At 38.4% G+C, this 16,074-nt stretch overlaps 1 protein-coding gene across 2 annotated transcripts in view; it reads left to right on the forward strand.

The window, feature by feature from the left end:
* Positions 1-16,074, forward strand: part of YEATS4 (YEATS domain containing 4) — a 25,227-nt gene that overhangs the window by 3,241 nt on the left and 5,912 nt on the right. Inside the window, exons 2-6 of one of the 2 annotated variants that reach the window (XM_025400976.1) lie at positions 714-833; positions 3,248-3,314; positions 3,404-3,498; positions 8,331-8,423; positions 8,703-8,790. In XM_025400976.1, the coding sequence (XP_025256761.1) occupies positions 714-833; positions 3,248-3,314; positions 3,404-3,498; positions 8,331-8,423; positions 8,703-8,790 (463 nt within the window). The remainder of the gene's footprint in view (positions 1-713; positions 834-3,247; positions 3,315-3,403; positions 3,499-8,330; positions 8,424-8,702; positions 8,791-16,074) is intronic. The other variant, XM_025400977.1, reaches the window with a different exon arrangement.

Here is a 16,074-nt window from a genome sequence, read left to right on the forward strand (position 1 = left end):
TTTTTTTTTGAGACGGAGTCTCGCTCTGTCACCCAGGCTGGAATGCAGTGGCCGGATCTGAGCTCACTGCAAGCTCCGCTTCCCGGGTTTACGCCATTCTCCTGCCTCAGCCTCCCGAGTAGCTGGGACTACAGGCGCCCGCCACCTCGCCCGGCTAGTTTTTTTTTTTGTATTTTTAGTAGAGACGGGGTTTCACCGTATTAGCCAGGATGGTCTCGATCTCCTGACCTCGTGATCCGCCCGTCTCGGCCTCCCAAAGTGCTGGGATTACAGGCTTGAGCCACCGCGCCCGGCCTTACAAATTACTCTTAATATTTACACTATGCTTTGGGAAACACTGCCACAGATTGGGTGATAAGGACATTACCACAGGTGATGCCAGTCAGAATTGGCAATTTTTATTTCAATGCCTAGCTTTCAGGTGTTTAAGTAAAAGGCTTTTTGCATTTCTTTTAACAAAACTCTCAAAACGCTTTATGTGATAATTTAAATAAAAGCATTTTCAAAGAGGGAGCATTGTAATTATTCTGGTGATTTTTGTGTTAATATGAAATGAGGATAAGTGTCTGAAATTGATTTGAGAGAAATCCATTTTATAAGCAAACTATAGATTGTTAGACTGCCATTCTTTAAAACAGGTTTTCAGAGCTCTTATTCTGCTTATTTAGCTAATGGTACAATGTTCATTTATTTTAAAATTATTTTTCTTTTAGGGTGTTACTATCGTTAAACCAATAGTTTATGGTAATGTTGCTCGGTATTTTGGAAAGAAAAGAGAAGAAGATGGGCACACTCATCAGTGGACAGTATATGTAAAACCATATAGAAATGAGGTAGGCACTCGTTTTTTCTGTAACCGTTTTGCTTAAAGTTGTCTGTAATTTGTTTTGCTTAAAGACAACCTGTAATTTTTTATAGTAACTTTCTGATTATAAAATTGGTCCATTGTAGGAATGTTGTCAAAAAGTTTTTGAAAAAATAGAGAACCGTCATTTTCATATGATACTAGAATTCAATTTTCCAAAAATGTTTCCTAATTAAAATTCAGATAAGAATTATTATGCTATAAATATAGTACATCTTCCTAACATCATGTCTCAAGTTAACATAGTATTTAATCAGGAGTTTCAGGAATAAGCAGCTAATCCTTAAAGTGATAATGTGGTAATAAGACCATCAAAATATGTGAAAGACAGCTCTGCTGTGTCATCCGATTGCTAGTAATTTTGTTTCACTGTGGAGTCTTTAATGCCTGGAACATAGCCAGTATATAGTAGGTATTTAACTGATATTTATTGAGTGAGTAAATTATTCCTCCATTTAAAATCCTTCAAAGTCCACCCAAAAACTTGCATATGAGTATTGATACCAGTGTAATTCATAATAGCCAAAAAGTGGAAACAATTCATCTATCAACTGATGAATGGATAAATAAAATGTGGTATATCCATACAATTGAATATTATCAGGCAATAAAAAGTAAAGTACTGATAAAGTAAAGATGCTACTACATGGATGAAACTTGAAAGCATTATGCTAAGTAAAAGAAGCCAGATATAAAAAAGGCCACATGTTATATGCTTTTATTTATATGAAATGTCCAGAAGGGGCAAATCCATAGACAAAGAAAATAGATAAGTGGTTGCTACTGGGTGGGGCAGAAGGAGTATTGAGGTAAGTGCTAATGGATATGGCTTTCTTTTGTGTGATAAAAATGTTCTAAAATTGTAGTGATTCTTTTTTTTTTTTTTTGAGACGGAGTCTCGCTCTGTCGCCCAGGCTGGACTGCAGTGGCCGGATCTCAGCTCACTGCAAGCTCCGCCTCCCGGGTTCCCGCCATTCTCCGGCCTCAGCCTCCCGAGTAGCTGGGACCACAGGCGCCGCCACCACGCCCGGCTAATTTTTTGTATTTTTTAGTAGAGACGGGGTTTCACCTTGTTAGCCAGGATGGTCTCGATATCCTGACTTCGTGATCCGCCCGTCTCGGCCTCCCAAAGTGCTGGAATTACAGGCTTGAGCCACCGCGTCCGGCTAATTGTAGTGATTCTTATGAGACTCTGTAAATATAACTAAAAACCACTGGCTAGGCAAAATGTCTCATTCCTGTAATCTCAGCACTTTGGGAGGCCCAAGCGGGAGGATCACTTGAGCCCAAGAGTTTGAGACCAGACTGGGAACATAATAAGACTCCATCTCTACAGAAAAAAAAAGGTATCATTATGGTAAGATTCCAGTTTGTTTTTTAAATAATAAAGTTAGATATGAATGTAGATATAAGTAATTTAAAAATTCCTAAAAGTAAATTAAAAGGTTAATAAACATTACTATTGAATGTGACTTATTGCTTTCCATTTTTTATTCTTCTATAATGAATTATATGTTTTAAAAGCCACGTTTGCCAACAGAAGCCCCTTTATTTGCCATAACTAATGAATATACTTCTGTACTTTAAAATAAAGTTAAGAAAATGAGGAGTTTTTGTACTCAACAGTCTTAGATTGCTTTAAATTAGTTGTCCTTAGCTTTATGTAATATAATTTTTTGTTTGTTTGTTTGTTTGAGATGGAGTTTCTCTCTTGTTGCCCAGGCTGGAATGCAATGTCGTGATCTCGGCTTACTGCAACCTCCGCCTCCTGGGTTCAGGTGATTCTCCTGCCTCAGCCTCCTGAGTAGCTGGGATTACAGGCGCCCACCACCATGCTTGGCTAATTTTTTGTATTTTTAGTAGAGATGGAGTTTCACCATGTTGGCCAGGCTGATCTCAAACTCCTGACTTCAGGTGATCCACCTGCCTTGGCCTCCCAGAGTGCTGGGATTACAGGCGTGAGCCACCGTGCCTGGCCTTTGTGATATAATTTTGTTCTTTGAAATTAACTATAGATTTGCCTTATATTTCTGTAATAGTACCAAATATGTACTGTTGTTTTAATGAAAAAAATCAAAATTGATTTGGAATATTATCTATAGAGGTTTATGAAAACAAGATTTGCCAAAAAAAGTGAATTTGGGACATATATTTTTATATATTACAAATTATGAAAGAATTCAACACAGCCTTCCTTTGTTTTTGTTTTTTAAAAAAAGCAAAATAGCTTCCCAGGTATAATTCATATTTTTTAGAAAATTAGATTCCATAAAATTTGAAGGGAAGTATGTTTTTTATAAAATTAAGTATATATGCTCAATGTATTTTTTTTCCAAGTTTTCATTTGTAGATCATAAAACTAATTAATTCCTTATATTTTAGGATATGTCAGCATATGTGAAGAAAATCCAGTTTAAATTACATGAAAGTTATGGCAATCCTTTAAGAGGTACAATATAGTCTTTTGATTCACAATATCCAAAGTTAAAAATGGCTAGAAAACTAAACCGATAATTTACTATTTTTTTCTGTCTTTAGTTGTTACTAAACCTCCATATGAAATTACTGAAACAGGATGGGGTGAATTCGAAATAATCATCAAAATATTTTTCATTGACCCTAATGAAAGACCTGTGAGTAGCATTAATCTTTGTAAATATAAAATAGATTTCTTTGTAAATATGAAAATGCAATATACTTAATGAATAGGGTTCATTCAGATGTGTTTTATGTAAATTTATGGCACAATGTATCTTGCCATGAGTTAAGTTTTTCATTTTTAAATGTAGTGCCTTAGAAAACATATAATATGAACATATATTGGAAAGAAACCATGGAAATCAGATGATTACTGCAGCAAAAATACTTAAAACTATTATTATCATTTGGTTATTAGTAATAAACAAGTTGAGCCCACATGCTGTTTAAAATGGTTTTTATAGTTTTTGGTAGTTAAACCCTAAGAAACAGTGTTTTGCTTTTTTAAACTGTCATCAGTACTAGTGCTTCATTTTATATCTTATTTATGAGTCTTTATTTTTATAGCCACTGGCTTTTTCATCTTTTGATCTCTTCTTATCAGATTGTTACTTGATAATGTAAAAAAAATCCCTCCAGGCTTTTGCATTGATCCTTCAGCAAGGATATTAGGTTGTGATATCCTCATTTTAGAGATCAGGATACCAAGGCCAGAGGTCAAGTCACTGCTCAAAAACACTCAGTTAATTATGGTAGAGCTAGTTTTTGAACCCAGATATTTGCATTCATACCTTTTTCTAGTATTTTTTCTTTTGAGTAAAACTACTAGGCCTTTTTTTTTTTTCTTAAGCCCGTAGGGTCAAAACTCAGTAATGGCTCTCACATTCCACATATGTGACTGGGTTTTAACTCCAGTTTCAAGGCTTTCACATTCATCACCATTTTATCTTGTTAGAATCATATCATTCTTTTAGCACCAGACATTTACATTTTAATTATCAGATTATATTTTTTAAACTGTGTATGTATTTTTAAAGGAGCGGAATATCACCTGGACCAGTATTTCAGCAAACCGGTTCCTAACTGGCTGCATCAGAAACACCTGAGGTGCTTGTGTATTTATTTATTTATTATTGTGAAGTGCTTTTTAAAAATTCAAACTCCTAGACATCACCTTTTGGAGAGTCTGATTCAGTAGGTTTGGAATGAGGCCAGCACCCCAGGTGATTTTGATGCACAGTGAGATTTGGGACCCATTGACATAGACTTACTCTTCTCTTCCTACGTAGGAATTTATTTAGGCAATCTCTCAAATGAAAATCTAGTTTGGGCTTGCATATCTCCAATGTGGAGAATTAACTTACGTCACTAAGTAAAACATTCTATTCAAGGTTGGGGTAGTTTTAGTTTTAAGAAAGCTGTACTTCGTTACACTTCCCTGAACCTTTTACTGATTACTATTCCTACATTAGTTTCCTTTTCTCATGAGTAAGCATCCATAGCTCATTTAAACATTTTTTGTGTCTTCATGTGATGAAGTTTTTAGATCTCCTACCGTCCGTGTTGGCCTTCAGGAAAACACACTTGTTATATTTTGTTTGGCAAGAATTTTTTTTTTTCTTTTGAGACAGAGTTACACTCTGCTGCCCAGGCTGGAGTACAGTGGCATAAACATAACTCACTGCAGCCTCCACTTTCTGGCCTCAAACAATCCTTCTGCCTCAGCCTCCCCAGTAGATGGGACCACAGATGCATGCCACCACGCTGTGCTAATTTTTTATTTTCTGTAGAGATGGGGGCTCGCTATGTTGCCCAGGCTGATCTCAAACTCCTGTACTCAAGCAGTCCTCTCGCCTTGCCCTCCCAAGGTGCTGGGATTACAGGCATGAGCCACCATGACCAGCCAAGAAATTATTAAATGTTATATCTGCTATTTGCAAGATGTTGTTTAAGGGACTGAGAAGGATACAAAAATGAGACACTGACCTTATTGAGAATTGTTTATTAGGGAAAAGAGAGCGTAGAATTCAGCAGATGTTGAGAGGGAGAGAGAAGCAGCCCGTGATGTTACTAGAGTAGAAACTCTTTTTAACTTTGTAAGATTGCTCTGTTTTCATTTTTATTTTGAGAATATGCTGCCTTACCTCCCTGTCTCCTCATCTGTTACCCCTTATCCCCAGTTGGAAAATAAATCTGTGAAAGAAATCATTATATCCTGTAACCTCATTATGAGACAGCTCCTGAAGTCACTCTTAGAAAGGTAAAACAATGTAACCTATTGCACTGCTGTAGTGATTAATCTATTGAATAGATTCCCATATAGATCTACATAGGCCTCAGTTTTATTCTCTAAAAAACATTGTAGTTTTTTTTTAGTATTATTTAACTATTGTACTTTTTCAATAGTTGGCTCTTACAGAAAATGTCAAATGAAGGTTTATTTAAAATGTGTAAGAAAGACAACTTGGTTGGAAGGTAACTTGTGATTTACTTCTGTTACCCAGTAACCTATTATACAGATCAAGCTACTATAAAAAGAATGGTTGTTTCTAAAAGCAAAATGCCAAATTGAGTTTTCATTCCTAGAAATAGGGATTTCTAGGCAAGTATAGGCAGTTTCATTGTTCTAAGAATTTTCAAACAGCACTCAAAATTAGAGACATCTGTCTTGAAATGTTTTTATTGCCTATATCTGCATGAATGCCTCTGGAAGTCTGAATAATAAATTTAGGGAAGGACAGTTTTATGATGTAATTGTAAGAATTTTTTAATTATAAAAGTCAGATGTGCACATGATTTTAAGAGAAGATTTTTGAAATAAATGTGAGCCTTCTGTATTAGTTTTCTGGTACCATAAACTGTAAACAACAGAAGTTGATTCCCACAGATCTGGAGGCTACAAGTCCGAAATCAAGGTGTTGGCCATGTTTTTTCCAAAGCCTTTAGGGGAGCATCTTTCCTTGCCTCTTCCAGTCCCAGATGTTCCTTGGCTTTTGGCAACATATCTCTAATATCTTCCTCCATTGTCACATGGCCTTATCTTTCTCCCTGGTCTCTGTGTCTTCTTCTCTTAGAAGGACACCAGTCATATTGGATTATGGTCCACCCTAATGACTTCATCGTAATTACACCTACAAAGACCCTATTTCCAAATAATGTCACATCCACAGGTACTGAGAATTAGGGCTTCATATCTTTTGCCTGCATTTGTAGTCCTAGTTACTTGGGAGGCTGAGGCAGGAGGATCATTTGAGCTCAGGAATTCAAGACCAGCCGGGACAACATGGTAAGACCCCATCTCAAAACAAAATATACCTTTTGCAGGGAGGTCACAATTCAGCCCATAATGTCTTCTTTATCCCATCTTTGACCTCTTTTCCAAGAAAACTACTTTTTAACAGTTACCTGTTTTCAATTCGTCTAGAAATTACTCACTCCCATGCATTTCATATATTTGAATCCCTAATGTTGGATTTCTCAACTTCAGATAGTATCTTTCAGTGCGTAATGATTATAGATGATCCTTTTTCTTCCTCTTTCCAAGTTTCCTTTTTACATTTTGCTGAAGGAATTTTTTTCAGAAAGGATGCCTGAGAAATAAACTTTCAGAGCCATTGCCCATCTGAAATGTCCTTATTTTTTCTTCATACTTCATTGTTGGGGAGAAAAATTCTAGGCACTAAAGGTAAATATGCTTTCTTGCCTATGAGTGGAAAGAGAAGGCAAGGTCAAGAGGCCCAGCTACCCCATAGCGTTCTTAACTTTGATACTTGCCGATTCTGAGCTTGGAGCACTGTAGGGCTTCTGGGAGCTCTGGCTCCCACCTCTGAGGCAGTTTTCTTAAGTTTTCAAGTTGTGGTTTTTCTCTGTTATTGTTTATTATCCTTCTTGGTAGACTCATCTGCTTTCTGTCTGTTCGAGAAATTTGTTAAGTTATTTGCTTTAAATAATTTGACATGTAATTCATGCTCTCTTATTTTGCAGATTGTCTGTCTTTACTGTTATTTTAGTAGAATTCTGTGTATTTCCCTCCTCCCCTTTCTACATTGTTAGTGCATCATCTAGAGCCTGGAAGATGTCCTTTAAGTGGGATATTTCCGTTTGCTGAGCCATGTCCAGGGAAATCTGACACTCTATTAATTGAGCTAAATTGTCTTTATGGGGAGTTGATCGTGCTTGTTTAAATTCAGTTGCAAGGAATTTTATATTTTCTGACTTTTTCAGTGTACCGTTCCTTGCTCCCTATTTCGTGACTTTTTTGGAGAATAGCATTCTCTTGCAATTATGTTAACTAACTTTTTGGAAAATTATTTGAGGTCTCTGGTTTTCAGAACTTCAACATGAACTCTGATGTTTTCCCAACTTTTATTTTGCTAAAATAATCACACATTGTGCTGCAAAGCTTTTCCCTTGATGTCTTACTATACTTGTTTTAAAGTATTTGAAGACATGTTGCTCTTCCCAAAGTGAATTATTACTGACCAACTTTTTATTTATTTATTATGTCATTTATGTAATAATCTTATAGATCCCCAAAGAAATTATCTTGCCCTCACTGAACTTTTTCATTCCTTTTAAAAGTATCAAATCTTTTATTCCCCACAGTAAATTTGTAAACTCTAATCTTCAAAAGCAGTTGTCACAACCTACTTGTGTAAGTAAAATAATTCATCTTTTAGTGATTTCTCAGTTTAATTTCTATAGCTTTATCTTGTGTTATTTTTATAGTTTCCTCTCTAGAGATTCTTGAACAGATTCTTCATTAGCCTCTAAAGAATATTCATGTTAGGTAGATATGAATATATCTACTAGGAAAATAAAGGTACAGAAAATTTGGGTGATTTGCTGCAATCAGTTGCAGTTGAAACAAGATCATGAATTTGACATGTATATACTTACTTCAGTCTCTAATTCAGTTTGAAAAATGCCAGTGTCTTGTGATGATAAAAACCATTGCACAGATGTGACATCTGTTTTTATTTCACAGGTAACCCTGTATCATTTGCTAAAGCTGTTTCAATCAGATACCAATGCAATGCTGGGGAAAAAGACAGTGGTTTCAGAGTTCTATGATGAAATGGTAAGAATATTTTATAATGACAGTTTTTTGTTTTTTTTTGTTTGTTTTTTTTTTTTGAGACGGAGTCTTGCTCTGTCGCCCAGGCTGGAGTGCAGTGGCGCGATCTCGGCTCACTGCAAGCTCCGCCTCCCGGGCCCACGCCATTCTCCTGCCTCAGCCTCCCGAGTAGCTGGGACCACAGGCGCCCGCCACCGTGCCTGGCTATAATGATAGTTTCAAAAGCATTTGAAGTTGGAGAACTTTGAAGTTACTGGGTTTTTGTTCATTCTATCCCATTAGATATTTCAAGACCCAACAGCAATGATGCAACAATTATTGACAACATCTCGTCAGCTAACATTAGGAGCCTATAAGCATGAAACAGAATGTAAGTGCCATGCATTCCTAATTCTGAAAAATAATGTATTCTGTAGTGGTGAAAGGGTTGTATGATTAGTGCCTTTTAAACTTTAAAAAAAATGATATAGGTAAGTTTTTTAGGTGTTAAAAAAGTTTGTATTACAGTAGAACATGTAAGAAGGATGTTTTAAATTGTTCCTAAGTAGGACTACTTTCAAGAAGGGTGAAAGACAGCCTCTCACATTCTCTGAAGTACTGTTTGTCTGTTTTATTCCCTAATTACATTTAAGTATAGTTTTTCGTTAGTCTTGCTTAGCCTACCATTTTCTGTTGACTAATCTTTGCTAACAAAATCCGTGTGACGGACCTTGCAGAGCGTAATTATACTTTTATGTACTGTGAGCTAGTTTATCTTGTATTTTTGCCGATGTCATTTTACATAGTTTTAGATTAATGCTCAAGTATTGACTACCTGAATGCCACATTGATAATCGGTCATGTTGTATTTTCTCTCTAAGCTGATATGGTCTCAGAATCCTGTACACATTAATCCGTGCGTCTATTTTCAGTCATTTGCAATTAGCATTTAATATGAAATCTATTTGCCATCCCTGTGTTAACATTTATGTCACTGTTCAGTCATTTCTTTGATCATTCATTCATTACAATATATAGTGAGTACCAGTTACATGCCAAGCATTGTTCTAGGTGCTAGGTGCTGAGGTTAGAGCAGTGTCCGAATCAGACAAAAAGCCCTATCCTCATGGGCCCTACATTCTAGTGGGAGGAAAACAGGTATTAAATAAACAGAACAAGGAAGTATAAGGTAGTGATTAGGTGCTATGGAGACAAAGTGGGGCAGGGAGCATCTTTGGTGGGAGGAGGTGGTTGGAGTTTTAGATACTAATACGAAAATATCAGTCAGGAAATGCTTTCTGAGCATTTGGAGACCTAAAGGAGTAAAGGAGTGATCTAAGGGAAAGATGTTATATGTAGAGGGAGCAGTGAGGACGAAGGCCCTCAGGTAAGTGAATGGCTGAAAAACGGCAAGAAGTCCAGTGTGACTAGAGTAGAGTGAACAAGAGGACAAGGAGTGGGAGATGAGATCAGAGAGGTTAACAGGGGACTAGGTCATGTAAGGACTTGTGGGTAACTATGAGGACTTCAGATTATTAAACTGAGATGTGAAGTCATTTTTGAGTTTTGAGCAAAGGAATGACATCAGATTTAACTTCTTTAAAATGTTTAATTTTGTGGGTATATAGTAGGTGTATATATTTGCTGGGTACATGGGATATTTTGATACGGGCATACAATGTCTAAAGATTATATCCAGGAAATGAGATATCCATCACCTCAAGCATTTACCCTTTTTGTTACAAATAATCCAAATATACTCTTTTAGTTACTTTTAAATGTACAATTACATTATTATTGACTATAGTCATCCTGTTGTGCTATCAAATACTTAATCTTATTCATTCTTTATATTTTTTGTACCAATAGCCATCCTTCACCCACCTACCCACTATGCTTCCCAGCCTCTGGTAACTGTCATTCTACTCTGTTTTCTCTATCTCATGAGTTCAGTTTTTGTTTGTTTTTTGAGACAGAGCCTCGCTCTGTTGGCCTGGCTGGAGTGCAGTGGCACGATCTCGGCTCACTGCAACCTCTGTCTCCCAGGCTCAAGTGATTATTCTGCCTCAGCCTCCCGAGTAGCTGGGATTACAGGTGTATACCATCACGCCTGGGTAATATTTTTTTTTGTATTTTTAGTAGAGACAGGGTTTCACTATGTTGGCCAAGCTGGTCTCGAACTCCTGACCTCAGGTATTCCACCCACCTCAGCCTCCCAGAGTGCTGGGATTACAGGCATGAGCCACTGTGCCCAGCCTAGTTGTTTTAATTTTTAGCTCCCACAAATAAATGAGAATATATGATGTTTATCTTTCTGTCCCTGGCTTACTTCACTTAACATAATGACTTTCAGTTCCATCCATGTTGTTTGGAATGATAGGATTTCATTCCTTTTTTATAGCTGAATAGTACTCTATTCTGTATATGTACCATATTTTCTGTATCCATTCATCTGTTGATGGACACTTGGGTTGCTTTCAAATCTTGGCTCTTTTGAATAGTGCTGCGATAAACATAAACATGGAAGTGCAGATATCTTTTTGATATACTGACTTATTTTCTTTTGGATATATACCTAGCAGTGGGATTGCTGGATCATATAGCTCTATTTTTAGTTTTTTGAGGAACCTCCAAACTGTTGACCATATTGGTTTTACTAATTTACATTCCTACCAACAGTGTATAAGGATTCCCTTTTCTCTGCATCCTTGCTATTTGTTATTGCCTATCTTTTTGATAAAAGCCATTTTAACAGGCATGAGATGACATCTCATCGTAGTTTTAATTTGCATTTTTCTGATGATCAGTGATGTAGCACCTTTTCATATACCTGTTTGCCATTTGTATGTCATCTTTTGATAAATGTCTATTCAGATCTTTTTCCCATTTTAAAATCAGATTCTTAAGGAGTTGTTTGAGCTCCTTATATATTCTGATTATTAATTCTTTGACAGATGGGTAGTTTGCAGATATTTTCTCCCATTCTCTGTGTTGTCTCTTCACTTCGTTGATTGTTTCCTTTGTGGTACAGAAGTTTTTTAACTTGATGTGATCCCGTTAATCCATTTTTGCCTTGGTTGCCTGTGTTTATAGGGTATTACACAAGAAATCTTCGCCCAGTCCAATGTCCTAGAGAGTTTCCCCAGTGTTTTCTTTAGTAGTTTAATAGTTTGAAATCTTAGTCTTTAATCCATTTTAATTTGATTTTTGTATATGGCAAGAGATAGGAGTCTAGTTTCATTCTTCTGCATATGGATATCCAGATTTCCTGGCACCATTTATTAAAGAGACCATTTTTTCCCTCAAGTGTATGTTCTTGGCACCTTTGTCAAAAATGAGTTCCCTGTAGGTGTGTGGATTTGTTTCTGGGTTCTCTAGTCTGTTCCGTTGGCTTATGTGTCTCTTTTTCTGCAAGTACCATGCTATTGTGGTTACTGTAGTTCTGTAATGTAATTTGAAGTTGGGTGATTCCTCCAGTTTTATTCTTTTTGCTGAGGATAACTTTGGCTATTCTGGATCTTTTGTGGTTCCACATAAATTTTAGGGTTTTTTTTTTTCTATTTCTGTGGAGAATGTCATTTGTATTTTGATAGGGATTGCATTGAATCTGTAGATTGCTTTGGGAACCAGGACTGGTTCCTTCTCTTAAAGGCACTGGGTTCTCTTCTGGCCCAGGGTGTGTCCGGAAATGTCTGGGAGCTAAGGCCTGGGGCCTCACAACTCTGCCCAATGCCCTATCCTACTATGGCTGAGCTGCTATCCAAGTTGCAAGACAAAGTCATCTTTTCACTTTCCTCTCCTCAAGTGGAAGGGAGAGGATCTCTTTCAGAGCCATGAGCTGTGTTGCCTGGGGCTGGGGGAGGAGTGGTGCAAGCACCCTTAGCTGCCCCAGCTGGTGTCTCACTAAGCCAGGTGTCCCCCAAGTCTACTGGTGTCAAGCACAGCACTCGCCTTGCCTAAGAGTTGCAGTCCTTGTGGCCTAGATGGCCTTTCAAGTTTATTTAGGACCCCAGAGCACTTTATCCCAAGGGGGTGAGGCTTGAGGCTTGCCAGAACTCAAGTTTTGACCACAGGGATGGGCAGTTCTCTGGATAGGGCGTGTAAATACTCTTTCTGTGGGCGCTGGCTGAGTTCTGCCCAGTGTTGGGAGCACTGTGTTCTAATGCAAAGTCCCCCAATCACTGTGCTCTCCCTCTCTTAAGTGCACAGATTCTCTCTTTGCACTGTGCAGCCGCTGCTGGGGGTGAGGGAGGGGTGGTGTTGGAAATTCAGTACTGTCTTTCCTATCCTCTTCGGCACCTCTTTCAGTGATATGAAGATAAAACCAGGTACTGTGATCATTCACCTGATTTTTCTTTCTTATCAAGGTGCTCTTTTGTGTAGATATGTGTCAAATTTGGTATTCCTGTTGGGAGGACAATTGGTAGAGGCTTCTGTTCCACCATCTTGCTCCACTTCCTCCCCAAACTAACATCACCCTGGTTCTGCAAAGCAGATGTAATAGAAGGAGAAGTCGTAGTGTGGAGGCTGTCCCAATAATTCAGATTTGGTAGAATGGTGGCTTGGACCAGAGTGATAGCAATGGGAGAAGACATTAGATTTTGGACCTGTTTTGAAAATAGGTACGGTAGGATTTGCTGATCCTTTGAATAATGAGGTATTGGAGAAAGACAAGCAAAGGATGACTTACATGGTTTTGGGCCTGAGGAACTCCAAAAAAGTCATTGCTTTTTACACAGATAGTTTTGCGATTCAGAGTACAGCTCTGACTGGCCAGGTGTGATGGCTCATGCCTATAATCGCAGCACTTTATGGGGGCCAGCGTGAGAGGATTGCCTGAGCCCAGGACTTCAAGACTAGCCTGAGCAATGTAGCGAAACCCCATCTCTACAAAAAATTTTTTAAAAATTTTCTGAGTGTGGTGGCACATTCCTGTAGCATCAGCTACTCAGGAGGCTGAGGTGGGAGGATTACTTGAGCCCAGGAGGGCAAGGCTTTAATGAGCTGTTATCATGCCACTGCATGCCAGACTGAGCAATACAGCAAGATTCTGTCTCAAAAAAAAAAAGTGCAAGTTTGGACATGATGGGTGTGGGATGCCTGTAAGACATGTAAGTTGAGATGTTGAGAAGGATGTTGCACACTGGCATTCAAAGAGAGGAGAGGTCTAGGCTGGAGACATAAATTTGAAAGTTAATAGAATTGTAAATTATGAGACCAAATGGTATCATCAAAGGAGTAAGTAAAGATAGAAAAGAGGTCCAAAGACTGAGAGACATGGGCACGCCAAAATTTAAAAATTGAGGAGATAGGCCGGGCGCGGTGGCTTGAGCCTGTAATCCCAGCACTTTGGGAGGCCGGGACGGGCGGATCACGAGGTCAGGAGATCGAGACCATCCTGGCTAACACGGTGAAACCCCATCTCTACTAAAAAATACAAAAAAAACTAGCCGGGCGAGGTGGCGGGCGCCTGTAGTCCCAGCTACTCGGGAGGCTGAGGCAGGAGAATGGCGTAAACCCAGGAGGCGGCGCTTGCAGTGAGCTGAGATCCGGCCACTGCACTCCAGCCTGGGCGACAGAGCCAGACTCCCTCTCAAAAAAAAAAAAAAAAATTGAGGAGATAACCAGCAAAGGGAATGAAGAACAAACAGCGAATATGGAGGGAGAAAAACTAGGTGCATGTAATGTCCTCAAAGCCGAATGAGAAAAGTATATCAAAAAAAGAACTAGAGAGTGTCTAATACTGCTGGTAGGTCAATTAAGATGAGGGCCCAGTAATTGGATAGAGTAAGATGGAGCTCCTTGATGATCTTAACAGGAGCAGTGTAAGGAGAATAGTAAGGTCAGAAGATCAATTGAAGTGGATAAGAGAATATCAGATGAGATAAATTGGAGACAGACACTATAGACAACTCTGTCTTGAAGCCTGGCTGTAAAGGGGAGCAGAAGTCTTTGAAGCAGTAGCCAAAGCAAGATACGGGGTCAAGAGGGTATTGTTTTTTTTTTTTTTTTTTTTTTTTTTTGAGACGGAGTCTCGCACTGTGTCACCCAGGTTGGAGTGCAGTGGCGCGATCTCGGCTCACTGCAAGCCCCGCCTCCCAGGTTCAGGCCATTCTCCTGCCTCAGCCTCCAAGTAGCTGGGACTACAGGCGCCCGCCACCACGCCCGGCTAGTTTTTTGTATTTTTAGTAGAGACGGGGTTTCACCATGTTAGCCAGGATGGTCTCGATCTCCTGACCTCGTGATCCGCCCGCCTCGGCCTCCCAAAGTGCTGGGATTACAGGCTTGAGCCACCGCGCCTGGCCGAGGGTATTGTTTTCAGGGGGAAATAAACCAGTATATTTGTAGGCTGAAAGGGAGTGATCCAATAAAAGAAGAGGTGGAGGGATGGTAATGAAGTGGGGAGGGAATTGCTGTTTAACAATTAGTGGTTATAGCAGTGTTTTGTTTATATTTTCATAAAACACTTGGTTAGGACTTAAAAGATCTGGGTACTATTTATAATTTTGCAACTTGGGTAGTCATTGAAAATTTGTATGCTTTAATTTCTATATCTGCAAAAAATGTTATGAACATAAAAACAGTTAAGTATATGATCACTTTGAAAAGGTAAAAAGCACTAGTGTGCTTCATTATTGATCACTCTCTTCTTTCTCTCATACCATGAAATGTGTCCATGCATGGTGGAAAATTCTCTTTCAAAATTCAAGTGCTCACATTTTTCTGTTTTTGACAAAACTGTTATTTATTTATGTATAACAAGTAGGTATAAATAATGTATTTTGTGAAAAGGCTATAAATCTGTTTCGATGTGTTAAATCTTATGTATGGAGCTGTATAACCTTGGGAGGTTTTTATCAATAAATTACATTTTCTGTATGATCTTTAGTTCATTTTCTTAACAGTACCAAATCAATAAGGGAGAAAAGTCTAATTCCATAAATGGTGTTGGCGTAATTGGTAAGCTTTTGGGAGGAAAACTTAATTTTGATCATCACTTTATAGTACTTACCAAAACAAATTCCAGTTTCGTTAAAGATATTTAAATGTTTTTTGAAAATCAGTCAGCCTGTTTTTCGAAAAATTAGATTACTGGCTATCCTGGCTAGGGAGGACTTTCTAAATTTAAAGTATTAGGAAAAATCACATTAAAAGAAGGATAGACTTTATTAGATATATTTAATTTCTACATTTCAAAAAGGCAAAGAAGAAAAGTTTACAGAAAATATGGCAAAGAATTAATTTTTTTAATGCTAAAATTGATAAATGGAAAAACATGTTAAACCTCAGTAGATAAATGGGCGGAAGATATGGACAGACAGACAGACAAAGAGATCACCAGTAAATAAAATGATAAAATATTTGGCCCTGCTAATAACTTTAAGAATGCAAACCAGGCCGGGCGCGGTGGCTCAAGCCTGTAATCCCAGCACTTTGGGAGGCCGAGACGGGCGGATCATGAGGTCGGGAGATCAAGACCATCCTGGCTAACACGGTGAAACCCCGTCTCTACTAAAAAAAATACAAAAAAAGTAGCTGGGCGAGGTGGCTGGCGCCTGTAGTCCCAGCTACTCGGGAGGCTGAGGCAGGAGAATGGCCTGAACCCGGGAGGCGGAGCTTGCAGTGAGCTGAGATCCGGCCACTGCACTCCAGCCTGGGCGACAGAGCAAGACTC

This window comes from Theropithecus gelada, chromosome 11, assembly GCF_003255815.1.
Source record: "Theropithecus gelada isolate Dixy chromosome 11, Tgel_1.0, whole genome shotgun sequence".
NCBI classification, from domain to species: Eukaryota; Metazoa; Chordata; class Mammalia; order Primates; family Cercopithecidae; genus Theropithecus; species Theropithecus gelada.